At 42.8% G+C, this 15,393-nt stretch overlaps 3 protein-coding genes across 7 annotated transcripts in view; 1 reads left to right on the top strand and 2 right to left on the bottom strand.

Moving 5' to 3' along the window:
• ABRACL (ABRA C-terminal like) overlaps positions 1-3,041 on the top strand; it is a 6,671-nt gene extending 3,630 nt beyond the window's left edge. For 4 of the 5 annotated variants that reach the window (XM_085857197.1, XM_085857198.1, XM_085857196.1 and 1 more), the window contains exons 2-3: positions 1,141-1,213; positions 1,608-3,041. In XM_085857197.1, the coding sequence (XP_085713323.1) occupies positions 1,153-1,213; positions 1,608-1,792 (246 nt within the window). In that variant the 5' untranslated portion in view covers positions 1,141-1,152 and the 3' untranslated portion in view covers positions 1,793-3,041. The remainder of the gene's footprint in view (positions 1-1,140; positions 1,214-1,607) is intronic. The other variant, XM_085857195.1, reaches the window with a different exon arrangement.
• A 1,786-nt stretch (positions 3,042-4,827) lies between these two features.
• Positions 4,828-6,012, bottom strand: LOC147011279 (protein FAM200C-like). Its single transcript, XM_085857193.1, has one exon. The coding sequence runs from the start codon at positions 6,010-6,012 to the stop codon at positions 4,846-4,848; it is 1,167 nt and encodes a 388-aa protein (XP_085713319.1). The 3' UTR covers positions 4,828-4,845.
• Positions 6,013-6,257: 245 nt separating this feature from the next.
• The window catches only part of LOC147011278 (alpha-taxilin-like), an 80,223-nt gene continuing 71,087 nt past the window's right edge, over positions 6,258-15,393 (bottom strand). Inside the window, exon 10 of the mRNA XM_085857192.1 lies at positions 6,258-6,395. Coding sequence (XP_085713318.1) covers positions 6,390-6,395 — 6 coding nt within the window. The 3' untranslated portion in view covers positions 6,258-6,389. The remainder of the gene's footprint in view (positions 6,396-15,393) is intronic.

The following is a 15,393-nucleotide window of genomic DNA, read 5'->3' as shown; positions in this document are numbered from 1 at the left end:
TAGAACATACCCCGCAATATTAGGCCACAGTAATGGGTTAGTTCAGGTTAGGGTTAGAGTTGGGGGGGAGCGCATTCAGCGAGACTTGGAGGGAATCCCGGATAGTTAGTATCCTGGGACGGCCTACATGGCGTGATTCTCTGAATAAAGAATGCTCGAGGCAGCTTGCCAACACTTGGAGGTTTAAATCACTTTTACTTTATTTTAAAACACTCCAAGTATGACGGTAAAAACCATGCTTTCTCCACATACAGCCACTGTTCTGCCAGAACGGGAAGAGCCACACTTGCACCCTGTCAGCAGAGATGACATAACACATGGACGGAGCATAAATATCAATTTTATATTCAAACTTGGTTGCCTCACAGTTCGGGTTAGGTTTCCGGTTAGGGAGTGCATTCTGCTGGAAATGGAGGGAGTCCCAGGTAGTTAGGGTGAGGGAGTGCATTCTGCTGGAAATGGAGGGAGTCCTGGGTAGGGTTGGGGGGAGCACATTAATCTGGAATGGAGAGAGTCCATGGTAGTTATTGTTTGGGTTATGGTTAGGGGGGGGATGCATTCAGCTGGCAATGGAGGGAATCCCAGGTTGTTTGGGTTGGGGAGCGCATTCTGCTGGAAACTGAGGGAGTCCCGGGTAGTTAGGGCTAAGGTTTCGGTTAGAGTTCGGGGTAGTGCATTCAGCAGGAAATGGAGGGAATCCCGCCGTACATCTAGGTTTCCTGCCCTATCTTTCTGGACACCTTTACCTGATGGGTTTACTCAGTTACTTGTGACTTTTTATTGCAAGGGTTATATTCTATTGTGATTAGACCAGTGACGGATTCAGGGGGCGACATGTTGGGTGTCTATTTTGACTGATTGTTATGACTCGTCCTGTTGTCGGATTGTTAGCTTTGCTATGCCTCGTCCTGTTGTCGGATTGTTAGCTTTGCTTTGACTCGTCCTGTTGTTGGATTGTTAGCTTTGCTATGCCTCGCCCTGTTAGCTTTGCTATGACTCGTCCTGTTGTCGGATTGTTAGCTCTGGTATAACTTTGTCGGAGGGTTGATTGCTTTACTTTGACTCATTCTATTGGAGGAATGATAGCTCTGTTATTTTTCTCTCCTCACTACTTCCATTACTGCTCATTTCTTTCGTCAGATTGGACACGCGATGAACATAACGGAGGACATATCTTTGTTAATGTTGGAGATCAAACGACTTGGGAAAACAGGTACCCTGTCCTCAAAAAGTGGCCTACACAATAACGTATTCTACATCTCTTTAGTCTTTCCTCTTGTGTGCGCGCCACTTGTAAAGGAATATAAGTGAACTTGTCCACAGGAAAAGGCTCAAAATGTAACTTATCCATTTTGTTTTGTTCATTTTAACCACTCGTTCCCATGCAGTACCTGCATATTGTTTGTGGAGACGTAAGCTGTTCAGATGTAGCCAACATGAATTGTTTGTTTTGGTGCTCACTGGCATCCAGCATTGACCTGTTGGAGGATACATTGTTTTTTTAAATGAATTTGTAACCTTTTATGATTAGAGATTATGCTTGGGTATTACATCAATATTACAGGTAGTCACAAGGGATATTCACTTCCTCTTCCCTCTTGTGGCAGAGCCCGATGGCCGTTTCTGCGTGACCTTCGGCACCCTGTTTGCTGATGAAAGATGTGTTCAGATGTTTGAGGGCCTGGTAGGCACATTACGTGCTGCCAAGAAACGAAAGTTGATCGACTTTCCCCATGAAATGCTCTTTCAGGGGGTCCACGATGACGTGCTCATTGAGCAACTCCAATCGTAATGGAGCTCACCACGTCTCCCATTGAATCGTTTCGTTTTCACTCCTCTGTGTCTATTTTTCTTTTTTTTGATTTAATTTGTGCTTTGATTGTCAAAGTTCACTTTTTCAAATGTTTTCTTGTTTTTGATAATCATTTCCATTTCAAGATGTGCACTTTAATTATATAGTTCACCATCTTGCACCTTGTTGTTTAACAATTCCGTTACACAAATCGGAGCATTTTCACAAACTCATGAATGCTAACACAAATCCATTGAACTCCCGATCGGTGGACAAGTCGGATGGTGTTCACTTTTGTGCATCGATGGAGACTTATTTGCATTAACGGAGGTCTTGGTTTGAGTTCCATGACAGAAATGTCATTTCGTCCTTTTCAATGGTGTGTTACTTTGAGGCCTTCACAAGGAAACACTCCATTTTAAGTGCTGGGTTATTTAAACCAAACCGGTGACGACTCCGGCACACAAATCTTTCATTGTTTTCTGCTCTAGTTTGCATGTTACTGTAAAACTGTGCCTTGTACAACCATAAGTTGTTTTAAGTGATATGTATACATTTTTAAACAAAAGTCAAGTTGCTGTAACACTGTTAGGATTGTCACTAACACCGAAAAGCCACATCTGTCGGGCGAAACACTTTACAAGGAATGACCATTGAACCCGCACTTCGCTCACGGTAGTTGAACAACATAACTTGTACATGTTACTGTACAGTCATACAGTTGATTGATAGTCAATATTTGCAAACTATCTATAATTCCAGCAATGTGTGTGTGTGTGTGTGTGTCTGTCTGTGACCGCTGTTTCTTGACAACCACCAGTCCGATCTAATTGAAACTTGCCAGGTATATTGCTGGGGCCCTGAGGATGTGCCTTTTCAAGGTTTGATATTAATCGGACAAGTGGTTCCCAAGTTATGGCCATTTATTTACCAAACCAATGACAGGACATGTTGCTGCGGAGGCGTGGCTGATGGGGAAAGGGCGCCTTAGTTACCAATGAAAGGTCACGTTGCTTGGCGTTTTGCACCCACAGTATCTATCTTCTATATATAATTCCAGCAATCTCTGTTTGTTTGCCTTTCAAAAGGTTTGAAATTAATCGGACAAGTGGTTCCCAAGTTATGGCCAAGTTCGAGCGCGTTCCCCACTACGGGTTACAACATACGGACTTCCGGATAGTGATGACTTACTGTATTCTAATAATTTCTCGATTTCTTATGCGCATTTTCGATAAACACAATGCCCCAATCCAGTCGTCATTTACGAGAGCGAAGGAACGGCCTGTGTGGTTGTGTGGACATTTTTGTTTTGCACGTATGGCCACGCACGTACGGCCACGCACGTACGGGTACGCGAGAGCGAAGGAACGGCCTGTGCGGCTGTTGTTTCTGGCACGCGGTTTGAAAGTTTTTTTTTCTTTCAAGTATGGCCATGCACGTACGGGCACGTGAGAGTGAAGGAACGGCCTGTGGTTGTTGTTTCTGGTACGCGGTTTGAAAGGATTTTTTTTTTGCACGTACGGCCATGCGAGTGCGAAGGAACGGCCATGTGTGGTTGTTGTTTCTGGCACGTGGTTTGAAAGTTTTTTTTTGCACGTACGGCCATGCACGTATGGGCACGCGAGAGCGAAGGAACGGCCTGTGTATTTGTTTCTGGCACGCGGTTTGAAAGTTTTTTTTTTTTTTTTTTTTTGCACGCACGTACGGGCACGTACGTACGGGCACGCATTAGTATTTTATAATTCCAGAAACATTTGGTTTCCTGCAAACAACCCAGCATTCATCTTCGCAATACTCACACATGCAATGCCTTTAGAACAGTGGTTCTTAACCTTTTTATGTGCTCGTACCCCTTGAGCTTTCATAATATTTCCGCGTACCCCCTGCCTAAAATGACTTACGGAAATAAATGAAATTATAATAATTGATATGAAATACAATGTAATGAATATAATTCTTTATACAATGCGTTGAATACATACAAATATACTGAATACAAAAATAGCCTTTCTTGTACAACCGTACTTACACAGTACACCAACAATCAGACATATTACTCATGGCTCTTTTGTTGTTGTTTTTCATCAATGATCATGCTGAAACGAGGTTCTTTTTTTGAGATAGCCACATGCATGTCAACACTTGCATCCAAACGATTCCTGGCCTTGGTTTTGATGTGTACGAGAGTTGAAAAACCAGTTTCACATAAGTAGGTAGTCGAAAATGGCACAAGGACTTCCAAATCTCTCTCTCTCTCTCTCTCTCTCTCTCTCTCTCTCTCTCTCTCTCTCTCTCTCTCTCTCTCTCTCTCTCTCTCTCTCTCTCTCTCTCTCTCTCTTTTTCTCTTTTTCTCTTTTTCTCTTTTTCTCTTTTTCTCTTTTTCTCTTTTTCTCTTTTTCTCTTTTCTCTTTTTCTCTTTTTCTCTTTTTCTCTTTTTCTCTTTTTCTCTTTTTCTCTTTTCTCTTTTTCTCTTTTTCTCTTTTTCTCTTTTTCTCTTTTTCTCTTTTTCTCTTTTTCTCTTTTTCTCTTTTCTCTTTTTCTCTTTTTCTCTTTTTCTCTTTTTCTCTTTTTCTCTTTTTCTCTTTTCTCTTTTTCTCTTTTTCTCTTTTTCTCTTTTTCTCTTTTCTCTTTTTCTCTTTTCTCTTTTTCTCTTTTTCTCTTTTCTCTTTTTCTCTTTTTCTCTTTTCTCTTTTTCTCTTTTTCTCTTTTTCTCTTTTTCTCTTTTTCTCTTTTTCTCTTTTTCTCTTTTCTCTTTTTCTCTTTTCTCTTTTTCTCTTTTTTTCTCTTTTTTTCTCTTTTTTTTCTCTTTTTTTTCTCTTTTTTCTCTTTTTTTTCTCTTTTTTTCTCTTTTTTTTCTCTTTTTTTCTCTTTTTTCTCTTTTTTTTCTCTTTTTTCTCTTTTTTTCTCTTTTTTCTCTTTTTTTCTCTTTTTTTCTCTTTTCTCTTTTTCTCTTTTTCTCTTTTCTCTTTTTCTCTTTTTCTCTTTTTCTCTTTTCTCTTTTTCTCTTTTTCTCTTTTTCTCTTTTTCTCTTTTTCTCTTTTTCTCTCTCTCTCTCACCAGAAGGTATCAAACTCCATTTTGATTTTATTACTGGCTTTCATCTCGACTAGAGCTTTCATTTCATCATCATCATCCATGGAATCTAGGTTGAAAACAAATGGGTCCTGCATCCATCCCTGTGAAACAGAAACCTCTCCATGCTGAAAGTATCCCTGGAAGGACTGACTCAGCACCTGCAAATGTTCTTTCATTTCAGTCACAATGAGTAATAAATTTTCTGCATTAGAAACTTCATCAAGCTTTGGAAAATTTGCATAGTTTCCAGACCCAATGTGATTTATCCAGATTGGAAGTTTATTAGTGAAGGCAGACATCTTTTCCCTTGCTGTGATCATGTTCCTCCCTGTACCCTGGATGGAGGTGTTCAATTCGTTGAGGTGGCTGAATGTATCTGCCAGGTATGCCAGGGACAAAATGAACTTCTCATTTTCAAAGTGCTCTGCTATGCCACTGTCTCGCTGTCTAATAAACTGCTGGATTTCTTTGTGCAGTTCGAAAACACGAGTAAGCACTCGGCCACGGGATAGCCACCTCACCTCTGTGTGGTAAAGAAGAACATTGTGTTCAGCTCCAATTTCGTCACAAAAAACTTTGAAGAGACGGTGATTCAAGGCTTGTCCTCTGATAAAGTTTACTGCACTCACAACAATTGACAACACATTTTTCAGTTGTTCTGGCAATGTCTTAGCTGCAAGGGCATGGCGATGCAGCACACAGTGGGTGACTGTGACGTAAGGCACCTCCTTTTTCACACGGGCAGCAAAGCCTGATTTGTTTCCAAGCATGGCAGGAGCTCCATCGGTGCAGAGTGAACCACACATGTCGAGAGTCATCCCGTGCTTCAAGAAGAAATCCTTGACGATATTGAACACATCAATTGCTTTTGTGGTTGTTGTCAATGGTTCACAAAACAAGAATTCTTCCACCACTTCTTTCTCCTTCACATACCGCACAAATACTAATAACTGACTACAAAAACTGACGTCTGTTGACTCATCTAACTGAAGACTCACTTTGATTTGACTGGCTTTGATATCGGCAATCACCTGCTGCAAGATGTCTTTACTCATGTCACGAATCCTGGAACAGACAATGTCATTTGACAAGGGTACTTGCCTTAGTTTCTTTTCTGCCTCAGTCCCCAGTACTGTTTTTGCCATTTCGAGTGCACAAGTTTTCACCAATTCTTCAGCAACTGTATGAGGCTTTTTTTTTGTCTTGGCACACAAAAATGCAACTTGGTAAGATGCTTGCAACAATGGCTTCTCAATCGGTACAAATCCCTGCTTTGGAAAGGTACCATCACGATCAAATCGTCCCCTTTTTGATCTTCAAGGTATTGAAATCATTTCCCGACTTCGCACCCCCGTGCCGATTATTAAAATGTTCATTAATTCTTGAAGGTTTGAGATTTGCATTTGTAAATACTGTGCTGCATTGTTGTGCACTGTGGTCTCTGAGTTCCATCTTTTTCTGTCATGCAAGTGAAACCATATCGAACATAGTCATCATTCCACTTGCGTTTCTTGGACATGGCTCAGCACTGAAAATAAATGCACACAATTAGTAAACGAAATTTTGAATCAATAGCAAAAGTAGTGACAAAGTCGTACACAAAAAACAGTGAAATAATATATTCTAGGACTCGGATCCTAGGATTCTTCATCTCCACAAGATGTGGAAAACAAAACAAATAAATGCACAGGAAATCACACAAAATACCGCTTATAATTCAAACCGTTTCACAACCCACAGTAATAAGACGGACCTCCTGGACAGCAGGAGGTATTAACAACATACTTCACATTTACAAATATTATACGTCTTCATATCTGCACCTTCACAATGAAAACCCTTCACAACACATCACAACCCCATCCTACAGCTTCATATTCCAACAAAACCATTCCACTACGACAATTTCATCACAGGACAACACCACAGTGCAGCAACATTATCACTTCTCTTCCCATTGTAATACCTCCTTTGCTGCACAATAGCTTATCAGATCATTGCACCATCTTTATCACACTACAACACCACTTTCTTGCAATATATCAAACAAACACCACACTGCAACAGTACGAACCTGTTCCTCCGAAGCCCAAAACACAACTGAGCAATGTCCAACTTCCAAGCAACAGTGCCAGTCATATAACTGAACGCGTATTATACGAGTAAAATTGACAACGTATGAAACACGTTAAGTCTCAAACCGTAAGTATGAGCCAAGTAACACTGTCTTATACAAATATAATTACATCATAGAATTGAGTTAAAAACGGTAAAGAATTAAAATTAAATGCTACCTCAAAAATATAAAATGTATAATATTTGATTATATTTTAAAATTATTCACGAATTGAAACATTTCTTAGTAGTTATTTATTATTATTATTATTGGAATTAAGTACGATACAGTATTGAATTTGACACCATATATCGTACCCCCTGCTTTGATGCTTCGTATCCCCAGGGGGTACACGTACCCCCTGTTAAGAACCACTGCTTTAGAAAGTACTCACACATCTCGACTCTATCACATTTTGTTGTTACAGCCGGAATTTAAAATGGATTAGATTAACAAAAAATTGTCACCGATCTACACAAAATACCCCATAATGACAGTGAAAACGAGTGTTTAGAAAATTTATAAATTCAGAAATATCTAATTGGTATAAATATTCAACCCCCTGAGTAAATACTTTGTAGAAGCTCCTTTGGCAGCGATTTACATCTTCGAGTGTTCTTGGGTATGCCTCTATCAGCTTTGCCATCCGGATTTGGGGATTTTCTCCCATTCTTCCTTTCAGATTTGCTCAAGCTCTATCAATTTGGATGGGGTGTGTCGGTGAACACCAATCTACAAGTCTTTCCACAGATTCTCAATGGGATTCATGTCTGGGCTTTGGCTGGGACACTCAAGGCTTTCACGTTCTTGTTCTGAAGCCATTCCCATGTTGCTTTGGCTGTATGCTTGGGGTCATTGGCTTGATTGAACACAAATCTTCACCACAGTCTCAGGTCTTTTGTACTAAGAAGCAGGTTCTCCTCAAGGATTTGCCTGTATTTGACTCCTTTCATTGTTCCCTCTGTCCTTACAAGTCTCCCAGTCCCTGCCGCTGAAAAGCATCCCCATAGCACGATGGTGCCACCACCATGCTTCATGGTAGAGATGGTGTTTGATGGGTGATGAGCTGTGCTTGGTTTCTGCCAGACGTAGTGCTTTGCATTCAGGTCAAAGAGTTCACTTTATGTCTCGTCAGACCATAGAATCTTTTACCTCATGATCTCAGAGTCTTTCATATGCCTTTTTGAAAACTCCAGGCATGCTGTCATGTGCCTTTTTCTCAGGAGTGGCTTCTGTCTGGCCACTCTCCCATTAAGCCTAGATTTGTGAAGTGCTGCAGATATTGTTGTCCTTCTGGCAGGTTCTCCAATCTCAGCCAAGGAACTCTGTAGTTCTGTCAGAGTGGCCACTGGGTTCTTGTTCACCTCCCTGACCAAGTCCTTGACCGGTTGCTCAGTTTGGTTGGTCGGCCAGCTCGAGGAAGAGTCTAGGTCATTCCATATTCTTTCCATTTCCTAATGATGGAGCCCACTGTGCTCTTGGGAACTTTCAGCACTTTATAAATTGTTTTATACCCTTCCCCAGATCTATGCCTCCTCACAATTCTATCTCGGAGTTCCATGGACAGTTCCTTGGACTTCATGGTGGAGTTTCTGCTCTGACATGCATTGTCAACTGTGGGACCTCATGTAGAAAGGTGTGTTTGTTTATAAATGATGTCCATTTAATTGAATTGGCCACAGTTGGACTCCAATTAAGTTGTCGAGACATTTCAACGATGATCAAAGGAAATTGGATGAACCTTCAGGAGCTCAATTTGGTGTGTTATAGCAAAAGGGTTGAAGACTTGTTGATGTAAGACATTTCAGCTTTTCATTTTTCATTAATTTGCAAAAAATTCTAAAAAAAAACAAATTCCACTTTGTCATTATATGGGGTATTTTGTGTCGATCGGTGATAAAAAAAACAACTTAAATTTCATCCATTTTAAATTTGGGCTGCAAAAACAAAATGTGATAAAAGTCAAGGGGTGTGAATACTTTCTGAAGGAACTGTATTTGCCACAAAAACAATGTAGTCAGTATAAGGAATTTGTTTTATGCTTCCAGGGATGAATTATTAACGTTACATTATTTTTAGGTTATATCTCCAAAATAAGGTCACGAGATCTTGTGGTTATCTGCCAGGATTGAGGGAGAATGCCATCCCCACAATTAAACGGATGAAACAGCCGTTGCTTGAAACTGTAACACCGTCTCTACCCATCTACCAGCACATGTACATAGGTGACCACTTCCCTCTCCACATCTCCCCACAATCACCCATTAACCATCACCACCACAATATCCACAACCACCCCACCCCCTACCTTCACCATCATCCCACAATATCCACCACCACTGCAAACACCCCTCCATAATCCCCCCACAATATTAGAACCCTAATACCCTATAGACCCCATTATACCCTTTAGAACCCTCAGACCTCTAACACCCTTTCAATCCTCTTTGACCCTTTAGAACCCTGAAGTCTCTTAGACTCCTTTCTACCTTTTAGGTTAGACATTTAGACCATCACACCTTTCAGACCATTTAATACCCTGTAAACCCCTTTGACTTTTAGACCCTTATATATGGTATAAGACCCTTTAGACCCCTTCAGCCGATTCCAACACATTAGACCTTAAATTACACCTCTTGTGTACATAGTCAAGGCTTGTGGAAGAGCTAGTACACTGAATGTAACAGGATGCGAAAGGAGCAGTCGAGAAAGGGGGAAGCACCAACAGCAGAGTTGAAGGCCAAAATAGGAGACTTGGACAAACAATGGGTGTGGGAGCTATTGGGGGGCAAGAGAGGCATGGGGTGGACAAGATGGATACAGAAGGAAACTCCAAGGAGAGAAAACTCGGAGATTGTAAGGAGGATTTTGGGTGGGGTGAATGAGGGGAGAAAAGATCATGGTTTTGGATTGGGGATGATATGAGATGGTGGTGAACAGCAGCTGTACTGAAGACCTGGAAAGAAGAATGAGATTGAAGAGGATTTGGAAGTTGATTCCCGAGGTGAGAAAAAGAGGAATAAATGAGTGGAGGTGAGCAGTGATCCTGGATTTAGGTAGTTTCACCAGAAATGGGTTGATGGTGTACCCTACAGAAACCTGAGGGGGGGGGGAGTGGAACAAAGCACGGAAAGAGTAGAGGGTGCAAGACCAGAAAGGAGGCAATAGAAGACTGACCACCGACCTGTCTGTGATGGCAAAGTATTTGGCTCCAAGTCTCAGTTTTTTATCAGGAGGTTCCAAAAATCTTAAAGGCCTTGGTTTCCATGATGTTAAGCTGAGCAAGATGTGAGGCAGGGTTGCAACTCTGTCCGTAAGTCTGTGAGAAGGATATCTCAAAAAGTTAGATGAATTCTGACGAAATTTGGTGGACAGGTTGGGTGTGTGACATGGACGAAATGATTTGATTTTGGTGAAAATCCGGATCCGGACACTTGATTTTTTTTCAAGTGATTCTTCACTGTTGAGAGATGCGGCCAAAACAATATTGTTGCGAATTCGCGCCCGCCGGCGTGCGAACAGCCACGTAACTCGAATCGCGGCACGTCGCCCACCGGACGGACAATTCAGTTGTGACCCTCTCCGACCAACGCCGGGAGCTAATCGCAGGTGGGCCTTTAGACCTCACCACAATCGTGCCAATTGGCCACCTGCGTAGGATAGGGTTGTTCGCCAAACTCGACCTACCTAAGTACCCACGCGGATGGTAAACCGGGCGATCGTACCTCGCCCCAGGTCGACTCCGGACACGAGCCGCTTGGGCAGCCCATTCCGTACTATCGGGATAACCGAGCGGTGTTATCGTCGACCTCGATGGTTCAGATTATTTACCGGGCGTTTTGCACCCACTACGAACCCTTTACGTGAAGCAGGATGGAGATTCAATTAGAGAAAAGACGAAGCGAAACGGGAAAACAGTTCACACAATGCACATTTATTTCCCGGCACACGGAAAGCACGTATATACAGCCATACAGTCAAAATGCACATAAAGCAACCAAAACAATAAAAGCAACAATGACGCAGAGTTAATACCGACTACGCGCACACATGGCAACACTTATACAGTTTTACTTCACAGACGGCGCCAACACACATTTACACAAAAGCAAAGGAAAAGAAGCCACCCTCATAGACAAGGAGGCAGACAGGCCTGTAGGCCAAATGTGCGCGGGACCTTGAGGAGCGGCCATGTCCGCGAGACCGGGGGGGGGGGGTCCTACCCGCGTCCTCGTGACGCGTTGGCGGGCGAGCCACAAATGTGGCCGCGCGGCTGTGCCCCGACCCAATGCTCCTTGGCGGGTTTCGTTGGCACCACGTGTGGGGAGGGTGGGGTGGGACGGAGCCCCCTTTTGCACTATCTCAGCGCGGGGGAAAGGGAGATTGTTGATGCCCTGGAGGAGGGGAGTGGCTGGCTGGCTTGGGTCCCGCGACGAGCGATCCCCCACACCGTAACCTCGTCGCCGACCGCCGTCCTTCTCGCCTCGGACCCGAGCTCCCTTGCCTGCAGTTCCACCGCGCGCACTCGCCTCAACTTCACCAACGCAACACAACGCGTCCCCAACAGCCACTTCTCGACGACCCTCTTCAGGCAACTCCAGAACTCAACTCTTCCTACAACTCTTCTCAGTTCCGCACTCTCCTCACCCGACCGACTCGACTCGCCTTGCGCTTGCCTTTTTATAGGCGGGCAGGAGAAGCCAAGATGCAAATTTTAGGATCAGAACGCGATTGGAGGCGGGGCCACGCCGCCCCCCCGGTCAGCCATTGGTCCGGCAAAAATGGGCATGAACCTCTCCTGATCCTAAAATTTGCATATACGGACTTCACATACACATGCTTGGAGGCGGGGCCAAGCCGCCCCACGCTCGCTAATTGGACGGAGGAGAAGTGGGCGTGTAGCATTTTGATCCGAATTTTCCCTCGGAAAGGCCGCTATTCGCACTCGCGGCTCGGTGCATTCGGCATCAATCGCCGAACGGGCCCGAGACAGCCCGACGTTCAGTGTTCACAGGTGGTGCGGTTGTTGGTTGTGAAGGAGAGAGGCGAAGGTGGTGGAGGGTTTTCGGTGGTAGTTTGATGGTTATGGTGCCGGTTGGGAATGCCGATGATGCGATGATGTGGGAGCGTAGATGGTGGCAGGGGCGTGGTTGTTGTGTGATGGTGGTTGAGACGTGGTTGGTTCAAAATAAAGATAGAACAGAAAAAATGGCTAACTCGAAGCGTCGCAGCCTGGATGAATCACATAAATTCCCTCTATACAACGGGTTTGGGCTAACTACACATGTACTTAGAGATATCTCACCTACGGGCCCTTTATGGTGTAATGCGAATTTCCACAGCCATAACAATATATAGCATGATAACTCAAAAAGTTAGGGACGGATTATAACAAAACTTAGTAAATGAGATGGGTACAATGGCCTGCAAAAGTATTCACCCCTCTCAATAATGTCACGTTTTGAGTAGGTGAATTACATTGAAACAATTTTTCTAAATGAACTTTTTACCTGCGACATGTCACAGGTCTACAAGAGTTCCTCGCTGCTGCTGCTGCTGTTGTTCAGGGTCGATTTTTGAAATGTGCACCCATTGGTCAGACAGCTGCCAGACCACACCCACATTGGTCGCATGACACCACCCACCACGACACCCAGACAAAATGATATGGCTGCTATCGTGGTTTTCTGGTGGGCCTAACACAGGCCTGAAGGCCTCTGCTGATTATCTACTGCCCGGGTGTGTTGCATCAGATTTCCATTGATGTTCTCTGTGTCTTGCTAAAAACACAGCATTACGTAATTTTTGAACGGCCCAATATTGAGGTTAAGCATCCATGGCCATGTGATGAATCGGATCGTTCTGATATAACCGTGGCAGAGGTTGACATGGATGAGAGGTGTTGACTTAGTCTTTTAATCGCACAGTAAATGTGTTTCCCAATCTGCTTTAATCTTTGAAGAGTGCTTTAAATGCACGTTTCTCAATCAGACCACTTCTGGATTTTTAAACATTCACTCGCGCTTAGAGGTCCCGTACCTCGAATGACCATGTGCAGGTTTTTATGAACAAAAGCTTGATTACAACAAAGACAGAGGGAGGGCAGAAGAGGGGGAGAGGAACATGCGCGTACGCATGCACACTACACACACACACACACACACACACACACACACACACACACACACACACACACACACACACACACACACACACACACACACACACACACACACACACACACACACACACACACACACACACACACACACACACACACACACACACACACACACACGCCAAACATGAACACAACAAACCTGAAAAAGTATTCCTAATTCACCTTGCAAGGAATTTCCAAAAATAGGCGTGAATAGAAGATACCGCACAGAAAAAAGAAACAGCAACAAATACAGCCTCAGCAATTGCAAAAAAGACAAAAGAAATATCAACGAATATACACCAACACCTGGGAGAATGACAAAAGAGCAGGAAAATACAAAAAAGTATTGGACCGAGTTGGGATCAACAAAGAGTGCTCATTGGAATCGCTAAGAAGAGGTCGGCTCAACTGGGACGAAGAACAAATCATTATTAATGCCCAAGACCAGGGACATGACATGAATGGCTTGAAGAAAATGGCAGGACTAAGTCAATTGGACAAGTGGAGGTTCTGCAAGGTAGAAACTGAAAGTACTAGTCACCTGCTTTCAGGATGTAAAAAACTGATCAGAACAACTTTACGCACAAGCAAAGTGATTGAGTCATTGATATATCTGCAAAAATTCAACATCCAGTTCCAGAAAACTCATGGAAACCTGAGCCAAGGATATTATTGAAAATATGGACGTCATGCTCATGTACGACCTGGTGATCCCATCAGTGTGAACATGGAAAGCAAAGCCTTACAACCAGAAATCGTTCTCAGGAACAAAAAGGAAAAGACAGCATTGTGTAGATAAATTATTATGGTGTCCGTGCAGGCATGATGGGCTGAATGGTGTCCACCTGTTAGATTTCCTTGTAATTGCTGATTGAGCTATCAGTACCCAGCGATTTTGGCATAAATAATGTAGAAATCAGGAAAATGAGCAAATATCAGGACCTCAAAAATGAGATCACAAGATCTTGGAAGATGAAGAGATCTCTATGTTTCAATTTTAAAATTAGGCCTATGTTGACCTTTTGACCTCAATAATTAGTGGCTGAATTCAGTGACCTGATTTGCAAATCCTGTTCAAATTTAAATTGTATCGGAGAAAAATTGAGGAATTTAAAGATTCCACTTTAGTTGTTGACCTTTGGCCTATGTTGACCTTTTGACCTCAAAAATAATTGGTGGCTGAATTCAGTGACCTGATTTGCAAATCCTGTTCAAATTTAAATTGTATCGGAGAAAAATTGAGGAATTTAAATATTCCACTTTAGTTGTTGACCTTTGCCCTATGTCGACTTTTTGGCCGATGAAGACCTCAAAAATATTTGGTGGTTAAACCTCATGACCTGATATGAAAATCCTCTTCAAATTTCAAGTCAATCAGATGAAAATTGAGGATTTTAGAATTTTGAAAAAGTTGTCGACCTATGGATGATAGAAAAGACCTCAAAAATAAATAGGATTCTATCAGACCACCAATTCCACCATTTGGTGAAGTTTCGTGAAGATTGGTTTAAAATTGCGCCGTGTAGGCGATTAAAGGTGGGCAGACAGGTAAACAAACGGAAGCGATCAACATACTTGGCCAAAAAAAAAAAAAATACATCCAATGAGTATGAATATTTTTGAGGGTCACTTCGGGATAAATTTGTGAACAGAAAAAAACTTACGATGTCATTGGTCATATGGTTCAGCAGTCATATTAAAAAAAATACAACCTTCAAAAATCTCCGAAACGGCTGAACAGATCGACCAAAAACTTTACAGGTATGACCGCTTATCGATGAGGAACAAAATGTTCACATCTATGGCGTTACAGGTCAAGGTTTGGCAGCCATATTGGATTTAACCAAAAACCTTTAAAATCTTCAGAACGGCCAGACAGATCAAGGGGAAACTTCACACACTTGTTCTCCAGGCCTTGGGAATACCAGGGTGTTAATGAGGTCATATGGTTTGGCAGCCATATTAGGTTGAAGGAAAATACTTAAAAAATTTTCTCTCTCTTGAACTGTTGCTTCAAACAATGTGAAACTTCAAAATTATGATCTAGTCGTGATGCAGAATATAGGTTTCAAATTTCAACCTGATCGGACGCATGTTCTCGAAGCCAGGATTATTTAATTTTTTGAATCTGTCAGGTCAGGTCAGGTATGGGAGCATGTGCCAGAACAGCACGTCGCTGCGTCCACTTTCCGCCGGTACTCCAGGGGCCTCCGTCTGGCCATCCCTCAGGCAGATGCCAGGCCCATC

This window comes from Eptatretus burgeri, chromosome 15, assembly GCF_056783735.1.
Source record: "Eptatretus burgeri isolate ZD-2024b chromosome 15, Ebu_testis_v1, whole genome shotgun sequence".
In the NCBI taxonomy this organism is placed as follows: domain Eukaryota; kingdom Metazoa; phylum Chordata; class Myxini; order Myxiniformes; family Myxinidae; genus Eptatretus; species Eptatretus burgeri.
This window is presented reverse-complemented; position numbering and strand designations above follow the sequence as displayed.